At 44.7% G+C, this 18,921-nt stretch overlaps 1 protein-coding gene across 1 annotated transcript in view; it reads left to right on the top strand.

Annotated features, from left to right (window-relative positions):
• The first annotated feature begins 9,460 nt into the window (after positions 1 to 9,460).
• LSP1 (lymphocyte specific protein 1) overlaps positions 9,461 to 18,921 on the top strand; it is a 46,222-nt gene continuing 36,761 nt past the window's right edge. Inside the window, exon 1 of the mRNA XM_075281393.1 lies at positions 9,461 to 9,841. Within this exon, the coding sequence (XP_075137494.1) occupies positions 9,759 to 9,841 (83 nt within the window). The 5' untranslated portion in view covers positions 9,461 to 9,758. The remainder of the gene's footprint in view (positions 9,842 to 18,921) is intronic.

Raw genomic sequence — 18,921 nt, 5'->3', positions numbered from 1 at the left:
TGGGGTATAGCTATAGGGGGTGCAGCAGTAGCAGTTGTTCCTTTTTTTGTCAATATGCAAATTAGCTCTTTGATGCTTAACTCTTTAGAGCAATAGCATGCACCCTCAATTACTCCAAAGAGTTCATTTGCACATGAAGAATATGGCAATACCTCTACAATGGGTGAACAATTCACAACGATTCACTTAAACACTGTTTAAGTCAAGAAACCATAACCTATCTATCTGCGAGGCTGGGGTCTGGTGATAGACTCCCTTGAAACACAATTTTAAGAGATTTTAACGTAAAAAAAGGACTTGTCAGCCGTCTTGACATGTACGTTTAGTACCTACTTGAGTACTGGAGCACATTTTCTTGTAGTTCTGTTATTCGTCCTACTATTTCTGAATAAATTGGCAACTGGGTGTCACCATTCCCCCTTGACAAAGGGGTGTGTTACTAAACAGGTTGATAGTAATAGCATTGGTTGGAGAAAGTCAACAGCGAGACACAGTTGTCAGTTTGTTCCTACATTCCCAGGAGGAATAACAGAGAAACAGTACAAAGCCATAATTAAAAATATTCAATAACTATTACTTTATGTGCAAAGCCATCAGTTTACAGAATTTTGGAATCTTGGCATTCTAAGAACCATTTGGCTCCATTCAGAACTTTATTGATCCCAATGGCACTGTAGGGAGATGTCTGAAGATGGAAATCAGTACGCGAAACTGGTGGAGGAGTAAACTCTACCCCGTGATCTGTGTCCCACTCTTTATTGGGGTTCCCATTTAAGAAAACAAAAAGTGTGTTTCATTGAGGGCCTATAGATATATACTAGGTGGCTTCTTGTTGGCTTCTTAACTAGGTTGTATGAACTGGTATGGGGAACGTCTATTGCCCAGCCAACATAAGGACGAGAAATTTCTCCTACATGGTGATGATGGATGCTCAAAGACAAGGAACTTCTATGATGGTGGGATGTGACAACATAAATATAGACCATAGGCCTCCTCCTCCTTGAGTCATAGCCGCATTACTATCTCAGAAGAATCTAAAGGTGTTTTAGGTTCTGTTCACATCTGTACAAATCATTTCTGTTCGGTGGTAGGAACAGGACAATGAATATAATGGTAGTTCCAGTCTGTCACGTGACAGACACACAAATTACCCAGAAGACCCCATTGACTTTAACATAGTCCTTTGGGTTTCTGGAATGGTGTCCTTCATTTTACTGTCAAAATAGTGTTATTGAACCTGATATTTTTTACTGGATCTGTAATGGAGCCTTCAATGAATACACATGTGGACAAAATTTTTGGTACCCCTCGTTTAATGAAAGAAAAACCCACTCTTCATAAGCAAACTGCTCCAGTTGTCTCGGGTGTGAAGGCTGCCTTTTCCAGATGGCATGTTTCAGCTCCTTCTATAGATGCTCAACAGGATTTAGGTCAGGGCTCATAGAAGGCCACTTCAGAATAGTCCAGTGTTTTCCTCTTAGCCATTCTTGGGTGTTTTTAGCTGTGTGTTTTGGGTCATTATCCTGTTGCAAGACCCATGACCTGCGACTGAGACCAAGCTTTTTGACACTGGGCAGCACATTTCTCTCTAGAATCCCTTGATAGTCTTGAGATTTCATTGTACCCTGCACAGATTCAAGACACCCTGTGCCAGATGCAGCAAAGCAGCTCCAGAACATAACAGAGCCTCCTCCATGTTTAACAGTAGGGACAGTGTTCTTTTCAACATAGAGCTGATGTGCCTTCCCCAAAAGTTTGTCTCATCTATCCAAAGAACATTGTCCCAGATGCTATATGGCTTGTCAACATGTAATTTTGCAAATCACTTTTGTCAGAGTCAAGTTATTTCTGTGACCATTGTGGCTTTTTCTCTCATTAAATGAGGGATACCAACAATTCTGTCCGCATGTATATCTATATGAACACGATCTAAAATGATGTAGGTGTAGGTAGAATGAATTGTGTGATACAAGGAGAAGTGTAACGTAAAGCCCTAATGTAAAATATGTAACGGGGGCCCCATTGACCATGTGCTATCTTTAATTCCCTTATACTAGCTTCAGCATATTGTAGACAGGACTAGGACTCATCGAAGTCATGTACAACACACGTGTGCCAAGAAGAGCTGACTCATGAGTTAATGGGGTCCTGGACGGGGTAATAGTTTTGGCCTTCTGCGGAGATCTCCAGCTGCAGTGCTGTATGTCCATTCATCAATATGTTAACACTCTAATGTGTCATTAAAAAGCCATGAAGAACTAGTATAATGTCCAAAATATCTGTCTCACTAATGTGAATTCCCTTCCCTTCCTTAAAGAAAAGTCTTAGGCAGGAGAATTTTTTGGCCCATCAGACAAAACTACACAATTGATTTAGTAGAGTACTTGTAGCTCCTGTATTTTCTGCCATATCAAACTGTACTATAATCAGTCTCGTAACTACCATAGAGGCAGCGGAGGCGGCTGCCACAGGGCCCGGGCCATTAGGGGGCCCGGTGACAGTAGCTACCGCTGCGTTTTTTGTTTTTTTTTAATAGGCCGTTATGGGCCCTATTCACTTGCCGATCTCGATCCTGGCTGGGCCGGGATCAGTAAGTGACACCGCGGGCCCCACAAATACTATCATTATACTCGGGGGTCTTTGCAGACCCCCGAGTATAATGATCGGCAGACCGGAGAGGTAAGGGAACATAACAAACAGTGTTACTTACCTCTCCACGATCCTGCCAGGCCTCCTTTCTGATGTCCTTTCTGACGTCTCTAACGTCACATGAACCTGGCCTGCGTCCCGGGTCATGTGACGTCTGACATCATTTCAGAAGGACGGCAGCAGAGAAGACAGCGTAGGAGCCGGGGTAAGTAACAGGTAAGTAACAGTAATTTTTTATGTTTTTATTCCCCTGGGTCTCCGATTATTATACTCTGGGGTCTGAAAAGAGGCCAGTAAGGGGCCAGTAAGGGACATAATACTGTGTGCAGGGGACACTATGGGGAATAATACTGTGTGCAGGGGCCCACTATGGGGGATAATACTGTGTGCAGGGGACACTATGGGGCATAATACTGTGTACAGGGGCGACTATGGGACATAATACTGTGTGCATGGGCCACTATGGGGCATAATAGTGTGTGCAGGGGCCACTATGGGGTATAATACTGTGTGCAGGGGACACTATTGGGGATGATACTGTGTGCAGGGGCCACTAAGGGACATAATACTGTGTGCAGGGACCCCTATGGGTATAATACTGTGTGCAGGGGCCAGTAGGGGACATAATACTGTGTGCAGGGACCCCTATGGGTATAATACTGTGTGCAGGGGCCAGTAGGGGACATAATAGAGTGCGGAGGAGGGGGCCGCTCGAGGTCTTCAACGTCAGTTGGGGGGGGGGGGGCATGTCAAAAGTTCGCCACGGGGCCCCACCATTCCTAGTTATGCCACTGACTATAATATATATATATATATATATATATATATATATATATATATATATATATGTTATAGTGCTGTATGATGCATCTGTGACAGATCAGTGGGTGGAAGGAGCCTTACTGAGAAGTAAGGAGGAAATGGAGGTGAAGAAGATCAACTTGTTAACACTTTGTGGTCAGCAGCGATGGCATCCACAATGAACTGTATGCAGAGGCTTCGGTGTACTCTACACAGAAAGAAGGGAAAGACTTGACACTAGTGACTCTTCACAAAACCTAAATGTGATTATAGTATATTGTGCTTTAGGGAAACACCCTGGGCTGCTATAGAGGTGTAGCTGTAGGCACTGCAGAGGTCTTAATCGCTACCCGACCTTGGAGTTCCCAAAGACCTCACTACATAAGAACATACCAGTATTATCTACAGCCTATGGTAAGTGGGGGCCCCATTACAGATTTTGCTTTGGGGCTCAGAAGCTTCAAGTTACTCCTCTGTATAGGGTTTATGGAGAGGATGGTCTTCGATCCCAACCAGATTAATACAGAGCTAAACTGAATGTTCCAGAATTGTGACTCAATTTATGCCAAAAAAACTGATGTCCATGCCTCGCTCCAGTCATTCCTCCCAACTTTCAAAGGACAGAAAGAGGGACCGAATGTGTAGCATGCGCAGACTTGTCAATCCCATAGGCAGTATGTAATAGAAGTGAATGAATTTTACTGTACACTGCTATACAATGGTGCACAAATCCCAGCAAGTCTATGGGACACCTCTGCAGCACCTTATTAAGGATATGCCATAGGGATGGATAGGGGCCCAGTTCAAAGTTTGCACCAGAGGCCACAGGACGTTACACCACTGCTAAGTGCTAGTATTTGGGTAAAAGTATACGATTCAGTGCATAACTGCCATATATTTGTCAGGTTTATCTCCAAAATCATGAGGCTAATAACAGGGGAACAAGAAAGACACCACCAACCCAGCGTGCAACAGGCGCCATATTGTGTGTCTTCCCCCTTGTGAGTGCTTGAGATAGTGAAATTACATTGTGAGCCTTGATATAGAGAGGGTGAGATGTAGTGCTGTGCATGGTATATATATATATACATGACAGGACATAAAATATATTTATTGTTGTGGCTCCAGCCCTGATGATTGACGATTCACCATAAAAGTCATGAGTTCTATAATAAATGTTGTAGTTTGTTATGTCTACATATGTCGTTCGCTGCTATGCTTTCAGTTCCCGGTTATACGATAGACTCGGGTCAATCTGGTTGCTACAAACAAGGCAGTTGGCACAATGCAGTGAAGTGTTATGTAAAGGAGGTCATGGGGTTGGACGGTCGCTTTAATTATTGGGTAATAAAATATTGCATAACTTTATACTAATTTAACTCTTTATCATCTTAAAGGTTTCTGCTCGCTGTCAGTAAATGAGATGAAAACACTTAAGTTATATCCAGAGAATGAAAAGGCTACGATGTACTCTATGCAGTCTAGATAATCTTTTATGAGCTTAAAGGGGATGTCCATGAATTTCGTGGGAGGAAAAAATAAAATTATATTCATCCCGGGACTCTGTTTTCTGCCTCCGCTGTCCAATCCAGCACGCGTTTGTGTTGGAAGAAGTCCGGCCACCGGACACACATGCATCCCTGATTCCTTTCCGTAGGCTGATGACGTCAACCACGTCTAGCAAGGACTTCCGCTGACACTGGGCCATAAAGTGCTGTAGACAAGTGAGCGTAATTTTTTCTTTATGTTTTCCACTCCCATGGCTTCCTCCAGGAATTCCCAAATTCGTGGACAACCTCTTTAAGGTTCTGCTCACATGATGGAAATTGAAGAGGAATTGGAGATCTAAAGCAGACCTTCAGGTTCCACCGAGGCTTTCCCTATTGGAGGAGAGGTTCACACTGCAGGTTCTGTGTTTGAATGAGTCCCGTTCCTATTATATTTGTGAGTTATAGTAAATCCAGTGGACCAGGGCCCCCGTGACCCAGCAGCCTACATAACTGCCCCACTACACCCAATATCTAAAAAATGTGACAAATGGGGAACGGGGGCTGAGAAATGCCAGAGTGGGCCAAAACGTGCCAAGTTGAGACCCATTATTGGGTACTTTCTAGGTGCATCCACCTTAGTATATGAGGCCATTGTATGTAATTTAACTTTAATACTGTGCGGATCTACAACTGCGGACAATTACGCACCCGCAAAATACGGCCGTATGAATGGGGCTTTACAGAGCTTTCAATTATAGAAACACCTTTGTTCTGCATTTGGTCTAATTTTGAAAATTTAATGTTCATTATTTACATCGTACAGATCTGTTTTATAGTGACTGTGGCATGTTATTACAGCCTATACTAATATCATATTATGCTATAAAACAGATACTGCGTGATATAAATAGTGAAGGACCTCCACTCAGTCCAATCTGCTCCACAATGGCCCACACACAGTCCAATCTGCTCCACAGTAGCCCTCACACTGTACAATTTGCTCCACAGTGGCCACCATACAGTACAATTTGCTCCACAGTGGCCCTCACATAGTACAATTTTCTCAACAGTGGCCACCACATAATACAATCTGCTCCACAGTGGACCTCACACACTACAATTTGCTCCACAGTGGCCCTCACACAGTACAATTTGCTCCACAGTGGCCCACACACAGTACAAATTGCTCCACAGTGGCCCACACACAGTACAATCTGGTCCACAGTGGCCCATACACAGTACAATTTTCTACACAGTGGCCGTCGCACAGTACAATTTGCTCCACAGTGGCCCACACACAGTACAATTTGCTCCACAGTGGCCCCCACACAGTACAATCTGCTCCACAGAATCCCACTCACAGTACAATCTGCTCCACAGTGGCCCACACACAGTATAAATTTCTCCACAGTGGCCCACACACTGTACAATTTGCTACACAGTGGCCTACACACAGTAGAATCTGCTCCACAGTGGCCCTCACACAGTATAATTTTCTCCACAGTGGCCCACACACAGTACAATTTTCTCCACGGTGGCCCTCACACAGTACAATCTGCTCCAAGTGGCCCCCACACAGTACAATCTGCTTCAAGTGGCCCACACACAGTACAATCTGCTCCACTGTGGCCTTCACACAGTACAATCTGCTCCAGGTGGCTCACACACAGTACAATCTGCTCCAAGTGGCCCACACACAGTACAATCTGCTCCACTGTGGCCCACACACAGTACAATCTGCTCCACAGTGGCCCACACATAGTACAATCTGCTCCACTGTGGCCCTCACACAGTACAATTTGCTCCACCATGGCCAACACACAGTACAATCTGCTCCAAGTGGCCCACACACTGTACAATCTGCTCCAAGTGGCCCACACACAGTACAATCTGCTCCAAGTGGCCCACACACAGTACAATCTGCTCCACTGTGGCCCTCACACAGTACAATTTGCTCCACAGTGGCCCACACACAGTACAATCTGCTCCAAGTGGCCCACACACAGTACAATATGCTCCAAGTGGCCCACACACAGTACAATCTGCTCCACAGTGGCCCTCACACAGTACAATTTTCTCCACAGTGGCCCACACACTGTACAATCTGCTCCAAGTGGCCCACACACAGAACAATCTGCTCCAAGTGGCCCACACACAGTACAATCTGCTCCACTGTGGCCCTCACACAGTACAATTTTCTCCACAGTGGCCCACACACTGTACAATCTGCTCCAAGTGGCCCACACACAGTACAATCTGCTCCAAGTGGCCCACACACAGTACAATCTGCTCCAAGTGGCCCATACACAGTACAATCTGCTCCACTATGGCCCTCACACAGTACAATTTGCTCCACAGTGGCCCTCACACAGTACAATCTGCTCCACAGTGGCCCTCACACAGTACAATTTGCTCCACAGTGGCCCACACAGTACAATTTACTCCACAGTGGCCCTCACACAGTACAATCTGCTCCACAGTGGCCCTCACACAGTGCAATGTGCTCCACAGTGGCCCTCACACAGTACAATCTGCTCCACAGTGGCCCACACACAGTACAATTTGCTCCACAGTGGCCACCACACAGTACAATTTACTCCACAGTGGCCCACACACAGTAGAATCTGCTCCACAGTGGCCCTCACACAGTATAATTTTCTCCACAGTGGCCCACACACAGTACAATTTTCTCCACAGTGGCCCTCACACAGTACAATCTGCTCCAAGTGGCCCCCACACAGTACAATCTGCTTCAAGTGGCCCACACACAGTACAATCTGCTCCACAGTGGCCCTCACACAGTATAATTTTCTCCACAGTGGCCCACACACAGTACAATTTTCTCCACGGTGGCCCTCACACAGTACAATCTGCTCCAAGTGGCCCACACACAGTACAATTTGCTCCAAGTGGCCCACACACAGTACAATCTGCTCCAAGTGGCCCACATACAGTACAATCTGCTCCAAGTGGCCCAAACACTGTACAATCTGCTCCAAGTGGTCCAGACACAGTACAATCTGCTCCAAGTGGCCCACACACTGTACAATCTGCTCCAAGTGGCCCACACACAGTACAATCTGCTCCAAGTGGCCCACACACAGTAAAATCTGCTCCACTGTGGCCCTCACACAGTACAATTTTCTCCACAGTGACCCACACACAGTACAATCTGCTCCAAGTGGCCCACACACAGTACAATCTGCTCCAAGTGGCCCACACACAGTACAATCTGCTCCACTGTGGCCCTCACACACTACAATTTGCTCCACAGTGGCCCTCACACAGTACAATCTGCTCCACATTGGCCCTCACACAGTACAATTTGCTCCACAGTGGCCCACACACAGTACAATCTGCTCCACAGTGGCCCACACACAGTACAATCTGCTCCACAGTGGCCCTCACACAGTACAATTTGCTCCACAGTGGCCCCCACATAATACAATCTGCTCCACAGTGGACTTCACACAGTACAATTTGCTCCACAGTGGCCCCATGCAGTACAATTTGCTCCACAGTGGCCCTCACCCAGTACAATCTACTCCACAGAGGCCCTCACACAGTACAATTTTCTCCACAGTGGCCCACACACAGTACAATTTTCTCCACAGTGGCCTACACACAGTACTAATTGCTCCACAGTGGCCCACACACAGTACCATCTGCTCCACAGTGGCCTCCACAGAGTACAATTTGCTCCACAGTGGCCTCCACACAGTATGGTCTGTTCCACAGATGGGTGCCCATAGAGAGGGCTCTGAGTGCCACCTCTGGTACCCTTGCCATAGGTTCTCCATCACGGATATAGTGGGTGCAGAATTAGCAATCACTACGGGAAAGGCCTCCAGCATACGAAGACACCAAAATTCTATATAGCATATGGTAGGAAGTTACGGCTTTGCCTGAAAAATAAAATAACAAAATTGCAATTAAAAAATGCAATAAAATACAAAAAAAAAATCTATTTTTATTTATTTATTTATTGTTTTTACATAAATGCTGTTTGTGAAACCATCCTAAAGGGGAAGCAGCCCTATAACAAAATCAGTTCTCTTTTACTGCTGATCTCTTTTCGCCGTGCCTGTTTCCTTTATAGGGTACATGGTGAATTTTCTCAATGAAACACTTTGTATTTTTTCTATAGCAATGTCTGTATCTGACGGCAGAAGGAAACAACAATAGGCTTCTATTCAGAGCAAGAAGATCTAGGATTCGGAGGCAGGAAATGCCAGGGATGTGCAGAACGCTCTGCAGCCTGTATACGTGTTCCTATAGCAGGCATGATATGACCCTGCCATGTAAAAAGTGAGATGTAGCAGAGCTTGCAGAGCGTATCCTACATAAAATCTGCACAGAATTATCCGGCCTGTCGGCTGAGCTCTATGTATCTGGCTGATTTGCATCCTGTGAGCTGTGCAATATGAAATACAGAAGTGTAATATGTCCACAAACCACATCCTGTAGAATGGTACGATGGTGGGGAGGGGGGGGGGGGGGGAGAAGGAGACTACACAATGTGACACAACACAGGAAAGAAGAAGGGAGAGATTTGCAGTGCGGTCTAACGCGACGCATACGCTCAGCAGTATCCTAAAGAAAGGAGTCAAGGAGTGAGACAATACATCGAGGGCAGAGTCTTACACCGCCATACAACAGGCACACCCCGCTGCTGGCTGCATGTAAAAAAGAAATCAATTCTGCAAACACCCCTATCACACACATCTGGATCTTATTGTAAGACGCGTGCACCCTGCCACACCCTCACACACAGCCTGACACTGCTACACAGCGACACGCTGACTGTGACAGGACAAGATGTCAGACAATGAGGACACACAGAGACAAGACGCTTGCGAGGAGGAGCAGACATTCGAAGAAAAATTGGAGGAGACCCAAAGGTGAGAAAAACGTAGACTTTACCTTTGTTCGGTCGTGATAAGGATTCATGCAACGATACGGATGGAGCAGAGCTGAACGTGTCATTCAACTTTTACCGGCTGCATCTTTTGTCCTGATAGCAGGGACAATGTAGTGTAATAGGATGCCGGTGAACGAGCTCAGCACTGCTACATCTGCATAGTGGATTTCAGGCCTGGGTGATGGTCTGTGCCAGATTGAGTGGAATTGCATCCAGACCATTCTAATCTGGATGTGTCGGATGTTAGATGACAAAGGAATGAAAGCAATTCCAAATGCTCTTCATGGAAAGGGCCAAGGCACAGATCTACCGCAAGCACTTGTGTAGGAACAGCTGAGCTCAATGTGATATTTCCATGTGGTCCTGACTAAACAAGACACTAGTCCAAAATATTAACATGTAACGTATGTTCTACACCCATGGGAAAAGGGAAGTGCAGGAAAAGCAGTTTGTATATCTGATATATCCTGTATATACAGTATATAGTGTCCTAATACGCAGAAACTTCTCTTTGATGCCCCGTAGATAATAAGTATTAATGGCCGGTCACAAACTATGGTGCCAGTCTATGGACCGGTGCTGGAGGGATGTGGGCCGAGCGCAGACATGGGGTGTTACAATGTATTCATAGATGAATTGTGGTTACATGAAGGGTAAAAGTAAGAGTGCCGCTTAAATGATGGTTATACATATTATTGGGACGGCTGGAGAAGTATCTAAATGCATAAAAAACAAAGATGTTACAGATTTATCTATCTAATTTATCTATCTATCTATCTATTATCTATCTATCTCCTATCTATCTATCTATCTATCTATCTCCTATCTATCTATCTATCTATCTATCTATCTATCTATCTCCTATCTATCTATCTATCTATCTATCTATCTATCTATCTATCTATCTCTCTCCTATCTATCTATCTATTTATCATCTATCTATCTATCTATCTATCTATCTATCTATCTATCTATCTACTATCTATCTCCTATCTATCCATCTATCTATCTCCTATCTATCTATTATCTATCTATCTATCTATCTATCTATCTAAATATTTATCTATTGATCTTTCTGCCTGCTACAAAAATTGGGCAGAACTCCAACAAAATAAATGTACAGTGAATCTTTATTCCATTAGCAATGTTTCAGTTGACTAAGTAAACTTAGAAACTTAGTGAACCGAGACGTCACTAATGGAATAAAAATCCACAGTATCTTTATTTTGTTGGAGTGCCGCCCATTTTATTACTTGAACTATATGAGAACGTTTACCTAGTGTTTTACTTGTGCTGCTCTGTCTTCTATCTATCTATCTATCTATCTATCTATCTATCTATCTATCTATCTCCTATCTATCTATCTATCTATCTATCTATCTATTTATCTATCTATCTACTATCTTAGTGAACTAAGGCAGGGGTATAGGTTGCAGAGGCAAGGGGCTGGTTCATGATGTAGCCTGAAGGACCCTCGGCTATATAAGCCACCAGCAGGGGCGTAACTTGAGGGGGTGCAGTCACACTGGGCCCAGGAGCCTTAGGGGGGGGCCCATAAGCACTGTCATCAGTATTGAGATTGCAGCTTCCATCTGGCCCATAAACCAAGGAGCCCCACAGATTCCCCGAACCACACTAAGGTGGATTAAACTCCTTAGCCCCCGTAACCATCACTATCAAGAAATCACTGTAGGGATGAGGTAGAGGGGCCAGGACTAAAGATTACACCGGGGCCGATAAGACTTTAGTTTTGCCACTGACACCAGTATTATCAATGGCTCAAGATAGGAAGGGCCCCTGTCATAGATGTATTTTGAATTAGGAGTCTCTGCATAGTTCTTTATATTAAAGGGATTTTCCAGGCAAACTGTATACTGACCTACCCCCAGTCTGTTCTGACGTTGGGTTCCCCATTCTATCCTGTGCAGGTGTCTGCTGAGACCAATCACTGGCCTCAATGGTCACATAGTGTGTACTTGAGTACTGATGATGTCACTGCTCATATCTCACTGATACTAGCCGTTTTCCCAGCTTCTAGCAGCCCCCTTTCCCCCTGGATTTTCCATGTTGCCTTGCAAACCGCTTTAACCTCTATCTATCTCCTATCTATGTATCTCCTATCTATCTATCTATCTATCTATCTATCTATCTATCTATCTATCTATCTATCTATCTCCTATCTATCTATCTATCTATCTATCTATCTATCTAGCTATCTATCTCCTATCTATCATCTATCTATCTATCTATCTATCTATCTATCTATCTATCTCCTATCTATCTATCTATCTATCTATCTATCTATCTATCTATCTCCTATCTATCATCTATCTATCTATCTATCTATCTATCTATCTATCTATCTCCTATCTATCATCTATCTATCTATCTATCTATCTATCTATCTATCTATCTATCTATCTATCTATCTCTCTATTATCTTGCAGTATATCTGGAGTATCAGATGCCCAATTAAAAAATATATTTTCCCTGTACAGGTTGATCTTATTAAAGGGGTTCTCATCTTTATACCATTTGTACGTGATACAGCGTAGAAGGCTTTCATGATACACAGCAGATCTCATGCGTTCCCCACTAGGACCCCCAGAAATCCCCTATTCATTGTGAGGAAGACACACAATAAATGTATAATTTTTCTGCAGCACCACTGCTGGGCAAATTAGGTATTACAAGTTGTCCATTCACATGACTTAGTTCCCTGTGTAATACGTGACAGGACAGGTCCTCCACCATGAGAGGCGCTCTTTGAATTGCTCTCAAATTTGGCAAAGGGATACTGAACAGAGGATTAACCCAGGATTACCTAACAGGGGGTATGAAAAGGGATTTCCAAATTGCAGAATCCATTTCCTAATCTGTTGCTTTCTTTGTTGTTGAGGCAGCCATTTTGTGTGATACATTTACCTCAGTTTTCCATATGAGCAAATTCCTCAGATCAAAAACAGATCAGGTTTCCTGAGTACTAAAGATGGGTCTTACGTGGTCACGCGCCATATACATATGTTTTTAATATTAGATTATTCAGTATAAAACATGCTGTAAGTACGGACGGGATCCAGTTACCGCAATGGGATGCGTTACATCATTCCTTCCAACTGTCCTAGATTCAGCGGGACAGTTGGACATTATAGGACATTATACTGTGGGGTATATTCAGGGGGACTTTATACTGTAAACGCATAGGGAGGCGTTATACTATGGGGTCATATTATGGGGGATGTTATACTCCTCAAAAACTACATTGGGGTCATTGCTACGGGTCACAGAGGTGGATAAGACTTTTTCAGCTGACATTTAGATTTTTATCATAACGCATGAAGATCTTCAAGGAAGTAAACCTCTTCCTGTCTTCGTGAAATGTCACTCTTATTTCTAACAGAATCCTAAAATTAACATCACTTTGGTCGTCCCATGACGCCCTATTGTCCAGCCCTTCCATTTTAACCCCAACCGTACCAAAGTCAACCATAAATATAATGGATGGAACGAATTGGTCGCAGTAGATATTTATTAACATATATTATATACATAGATTCTATATATAACTATTCTGAATCAAGGCCTCGCCCACAGTCCTAGTTATAGGGAGTGCAGTGGTAGCAGTTAAGGGTCCCTCTTCCACATGGAGAAAGGCGGAAAGGAGGCCCATTACAGATTTTTCAATCTGTAATGGGCCGCGTATCTAATCCTCCGGCATGTGGTATTGTGTGCTGAGCCGCGTATCTAATCCTCCGGTGTGTGGTACTGTGTGCTGAGCCGCGTATGTAATCCTCTGGCTTTAAGTTATGCCTCTGCCCTCATTCAACAATGAGTTCCTGTAAACAACCTTAAAACACCCAATGTTCCTACAACAGACAAAGGGTGTCCACGGCGCCATCAGATGTGGCCTAACAATTCCTTGGTATTTACCTCCAGCCATTTGCCTAGCTCGAAAGTACCAATACGCCCCACCAGGGTGACCAAATGCCCCTTTAAAAGAGATAGTTGTTTGGTGGTCCAAGTGGGTCACCAGCATCACCCCCCCAACCATATAATCCCTGAGTTACGCTACTCTGGGTCTCCCCCACATGCTTCCCTGACATGCGCAAAACTCTTCCCAAAACTGCTGGCCTCTGAACCATACAATGCTCAACATAATCACCAAAAATCCACAACTGGCCCCACATCCCCAAGAACTTGGTGTTAGATGTCCTGTACAGTTTGCTCCATGTAATGGCTAATGGTTTTCCCAGGCTTTTTTCTTTTAAACTCTATCATCACTACTACCCCCCACCCACCTGCCTAGCTACACCCCCTTATTCTCCAGGGCCCATCATGGTGGCCTTGCCCTAGGCTATGCCCTAAGTGTGGCCTTACTTGAATTTGTGAAAGTTTAGGGACTGCTTGTATTGAACCTACAAGGACTGAGTCACAAATCGCAAAAAAGGGTGGACCTCTGATCATTATACTCAGGGTTCTGAAGATAGAAATTTTGGTTTGGATGTATTCAGTCTAAATGAAACTCAGGCGAACCTTGTGATTTGCCCCAAAAATACTTTTGCCGCAGGACCACATTTCGCACCCTTTTCAGCCCTCCAGGGGACCCCTGAATCCTATACCACATGGCTGTCAGCAACAGGGGCCCCCTCGAGGGCAGAAGGGGAACTGGAGGCAGCTGTGGACCAAAGTGGGGATCGGTAAGTACATAGGGCCCGTTACTTGCTGGGAATACTCTAGCAGATAAGGGCCTATCTAAAAGAAAAAATAGCAGCAGGGGCCCCATATGGCCGTGTTACCCAAAGCACAAATAAATCATTTTAGTGGCAATATGTCACAATTTTTTACTTTGGTGGGATATTAACTCAAATATTGAGGGAGATTTAGCACCACCCCCCCCCCCCCCCCCCCGCAAGTATACTCTCCCTACATGATAGGTGTGAATAGAAGCGTCGTGCCCAGAATATAAGCTGAGCGGGTTAATCAGACATTGGGCCACTGATAACCCCACCAGATATGGAATTATCAGGATATATAAATGTCTGTTATCTGCTATAATGTCTCTCTTCCGGATGTCTGAGGAATCTTTATCAGATAAACGTCACAAAGCCAATATCTGGACTGACGGAAATGAGTGCGCCGAAATGGACTGGATGATATGGGGGCCGAAATGGAAGAAGAATGTAAATGACAGGAAAATGTGCATTAGGCCGTCACACAGCAGATGTCATATACGCCATATTTCTACGCCGAGGTTTGTATTATGGAGCAATCCAAGTCTGAAACTGACATTTTCACTCCATAGCAGAGTAACATTTCCATTGACATCTATGAAGGGATAAACAAGAGTCACATGGAGGACATGAAACCGGGAACACATTCCTGCCACATGTCAATGTACTGTGAGCTCTGACAGACGAATACTGTAAGCGCTAATAATGGTCAATGGAAGGTCAGGTCATATATATGTGTGACCACAAGTACCAGTCAATGACAGCCACCATCTACTTCACTTAAAGGGCATTAATCGCCAGGGAAACCATCTATAAATCCCTTTAAAGGGTTGTCTCATAATCACTGTAGGACTGGTATTCAGTCCCGGCAATAAAGCTTCTTACTGTCTATGAGAGAATGATCCCATATACCTATAATAGCTGTCAATGGAACAGAGTATAATCAGCTATTCCTCTCGGTCCCCATACAAATACACTCTTGGCCAAGTGTGCATGTATTCAGGATGAATGAAGGGGAATTATTCTCCACCAGGCACCTCCATCTTGTCTTCTGTGAGAACAAAGGATCAGCCATGTGAAGTTCAACATGTTGGTACCTCTTTCTCCAACATTTCCTATCATGGAGAGTTAGGACACACCATATCAGATAGTTGGCTGGTCCCACCAAAATTAGTGAGCTTGACTGATGTCTATCTGATGTGTACTGGCAACAGTGGTCAACCTAGCCTCTATGCTGCCTGAGACGGGCGATCGAAAGACGCCCCCTTACTTGGACTGAATATTGGGGAAGGGTGTGTGCTAGTGGTAACATTACAGCGAATACAGTGCAGCCTCTATTATGCCCCACAGCGGCCCTTGCAACCTCTATTATGCCTCTCTGTGGCACAATAGATTGTGGGGCATAATAGAGGTTGCAGGGGGCCGCTGTGGGGCATAATAGAGGTTGGGTGGGCCACTGAGGGGCATAAAAGAAGTAGTGTGGGCTCCTGTGGGTCATAATAGAGGTTGCAGGGACTGCTCTGGGGCATAATAGAGGTTGCAGGGGCTGCTGTGGGACATAATAGAGGTTGCAGGGGTCGCTGTGGGGCATAATAGAGGTTGGGTGGGCCACTGTGGGGCATAATAGAGGTTGCAGGGACTGCTCTGGGGCATAATAGAGGTTGCAGGGGCCGCTGTGGGGCATAATAGAGGTTGCAGGGGCAGCTGTGGCCCATAATAGAGGGTGCATATGTATATGGTATGAACTATAAAATAGCACCATTATGCAGCACAATCTGTCTCGCAAAAGTAAGCCCTGATACGGCCTGTGAGCAGAAAAATGTTAAAAAGTTATGACTTTCAGATGGTGGGAACTAAATAACGAAAATGCAAAAATGAAAAGTGTGGTGTGGGCTGTGGTGGGAAGGGGTTAAAGAGTATGTGGTGCTTCAGTGAGCTCTACATCCTCTTCTCAGGTCATTAAAGTCTGCTCACTTCCTGGCCATGCTGCAACTCAGTCCCATTGAAGAGAATGGGGCTGAGCTGCAATAGCAAGCACAACCACAATACAATGTATGGAGCTGTTGTCAAAACACCTCAGCCCCTTGGATTAGCTGCTTCTAGATGTTGGGCCCTGACTATTCTGTAGGATTGAACGATTGGGATTGGAAAAGATTGGACTCCGATCGTCGATCGAGTAAATTTCACGATTGCGATCGGAATTCCGATCCCTATCTTTTCCAATGGGATCGAGGTCGGAGGTTATCTCAAGATCAGCTCCACCCTAAGACTTTTCCCATAGAGAAGCATTGACTAGGGTTGAGCGTTCGGGATTGGAAAAGATCGGATTCCGATTAGGGGATAGAGCAAATTTCACGAATGGGATCGGGATCGGCTGCAAAACGTTTGGAAATCGGATGTTAAAATCGATCCTGAAATGTCAAGATCGGCTCAACCCGACTATTCTGATTTTGATGACCTATGCCAAGGACAGGTCATGAATATCGTAGCCCTGGGAAACCCTTAGAGGCTAAGGCCCCATGTTAAAGGTGACTGCCAGCAAACCGTCCCCTGTCCAGTTTCCCCGGGGTTTAGGAGGGACACCGGGATGGACAGCGGCGGTAATGTGAACCCAGCCTTAGAAAAAAAATCATCGGGTCTGCAGAGTTTTGGCGAGAAGAGCTCATTGACGAATATTTTCCATTATCTACTTGCATTGTTTTACGCCTACACCGGGTCCATCAGCACCGTGTATGTCAGGGATACGTATAAGTGTGATATAAGAGAACCAGTCAGGGCTTGTAATGGTGTAAGCTGTTTAATGCATGAGTCCATACAAGAGCCTATAGGTATGGCAGCCAGTAGTGACATCATAGACCAGGCTTTCCGGTGCACTCATGTAAGGGAGGATCCTGTGCTGAGCTCTACAGGAAACGTGCAAGTGGCCCCAGGTCACCGGATAAACCGTATTATTAGCAGTGTTATATCTGATGTATCACAGGATGAGCAGCTTAGGACAGTTTGGGATGTAGAGCCACATACACACATCTGGAGGCCTCCACCCTGCACACAATGACTTCATCCATGACCTCACTGACTCAGCTGTCACATTAACTCTCTCAGTGAGCTTCCTTATAGGCACAGCTATGCACGCAGGCTATCATGTTCTGCTTCGTGTAACCCATTCTTTACCAGAAAGGGCTACATTTCAGTTTCACATTACTCCAAGTAGAGGTTCGTTGCAAGAACAGGGGCTTCTCAAGTGTCCCGTTTTCAGAGGGTCGCTGCTTACTTTTGACCAAAATCTGTTTGAAGAAGATTGAAAGGAAAATACTATATAAGGGTGCATTCACACTGAGTAAACGCTAGCTTATTTTGTAGAGTAAAATTACACTTGTAAATTTTGCTATCCCATTGACTTCAATGACATTTTACAGGCGTATTTTTACAGGCGTATTTTTTACAGGCGTATTTTTTACTGGCGTATTTTTACACTTGTAAAAAAATATCATTGAAGTCAATGGGATAGCAAAATTTACAAGTGTAATTTTACTCTACAAAATAAGCTAGCGTTTACTCAGTGTGAATGCACCCTAAGATGTTAACACAAAATCTGTTTGAAGGGGCCACTGCGCTTGGGTGACTAAGGTGCAATACCAGGCGTAGCCACTACAGAATGGGGCAGATTCACTAAAAATGGTGACACTAATGCCAGTCTTCATGGCCCTGGAAGGTACACATCATATATGGTATACATTTCCTACATCATTTATGTCAGATTTCTGGTATAAATGATGATAAATCTGCACGCCCTTGCTACACCCCCCTGTCAGGCTTGGTTCACATCTGCGTTCGGTAATCCGTTCGGGGAGTCCACATGGGATCCGTGTGCCTTCACTGCACATCGTTTGCCAATGCGTTCAGTAATCCGTTCGCGGGGACTCTCCGAACGGATTACCGAACGCAGATGTGAGCCAGGCCTCAGTGGCGAGTACGGTGCAAAAATTAACCCCGATGCATTTTTTAACCCCAATTTTTGCAAACAATTGTGACTTTTAATGCCGTTTATATACCACACTGCACATAGTATACAATGAAGAGGTCACAGCCCTCACCCCTCTGACCCAGGCCCTTCAAACAGCTGACTGGTGGGGGTACCAGCTGTCAGGCCCCCCCACCAATCTAAGATCAATGACCTATCCTAAGGATGTCATCAGTATTTCAGTCCCGCAAACCTCTTTTATGTATTTTTAGTAAAGTGCACAAAAACTTCACTTTTGCTCTTTTGACCCCCCCGATACTGTGTCTTGGACTTGGTGCACACAAAACTATACGTGAGCCCTCCGCCTTA

The sequence above is a fragment of the Leptodactylus fuscus genome, chromosome 7 (genome assembly GCF_031893055.1).
Source record: "Leptodactylus fuscus isolate aLepFus1 chromosome 7, aLepFus1.hap2, whole genome shotgun sequence".
Taxonomy (NCBI): Eukaryota; Metazoa; Chordata; class Amphibia; order Anura; family Leptodactylidae; genus Leptodactylus; species Leptodactylus fuscus.
Note: the sequence above shows the minus strand (reverse complement) of the source record. Positions and strands in the feature narration are given on the sequence as shown.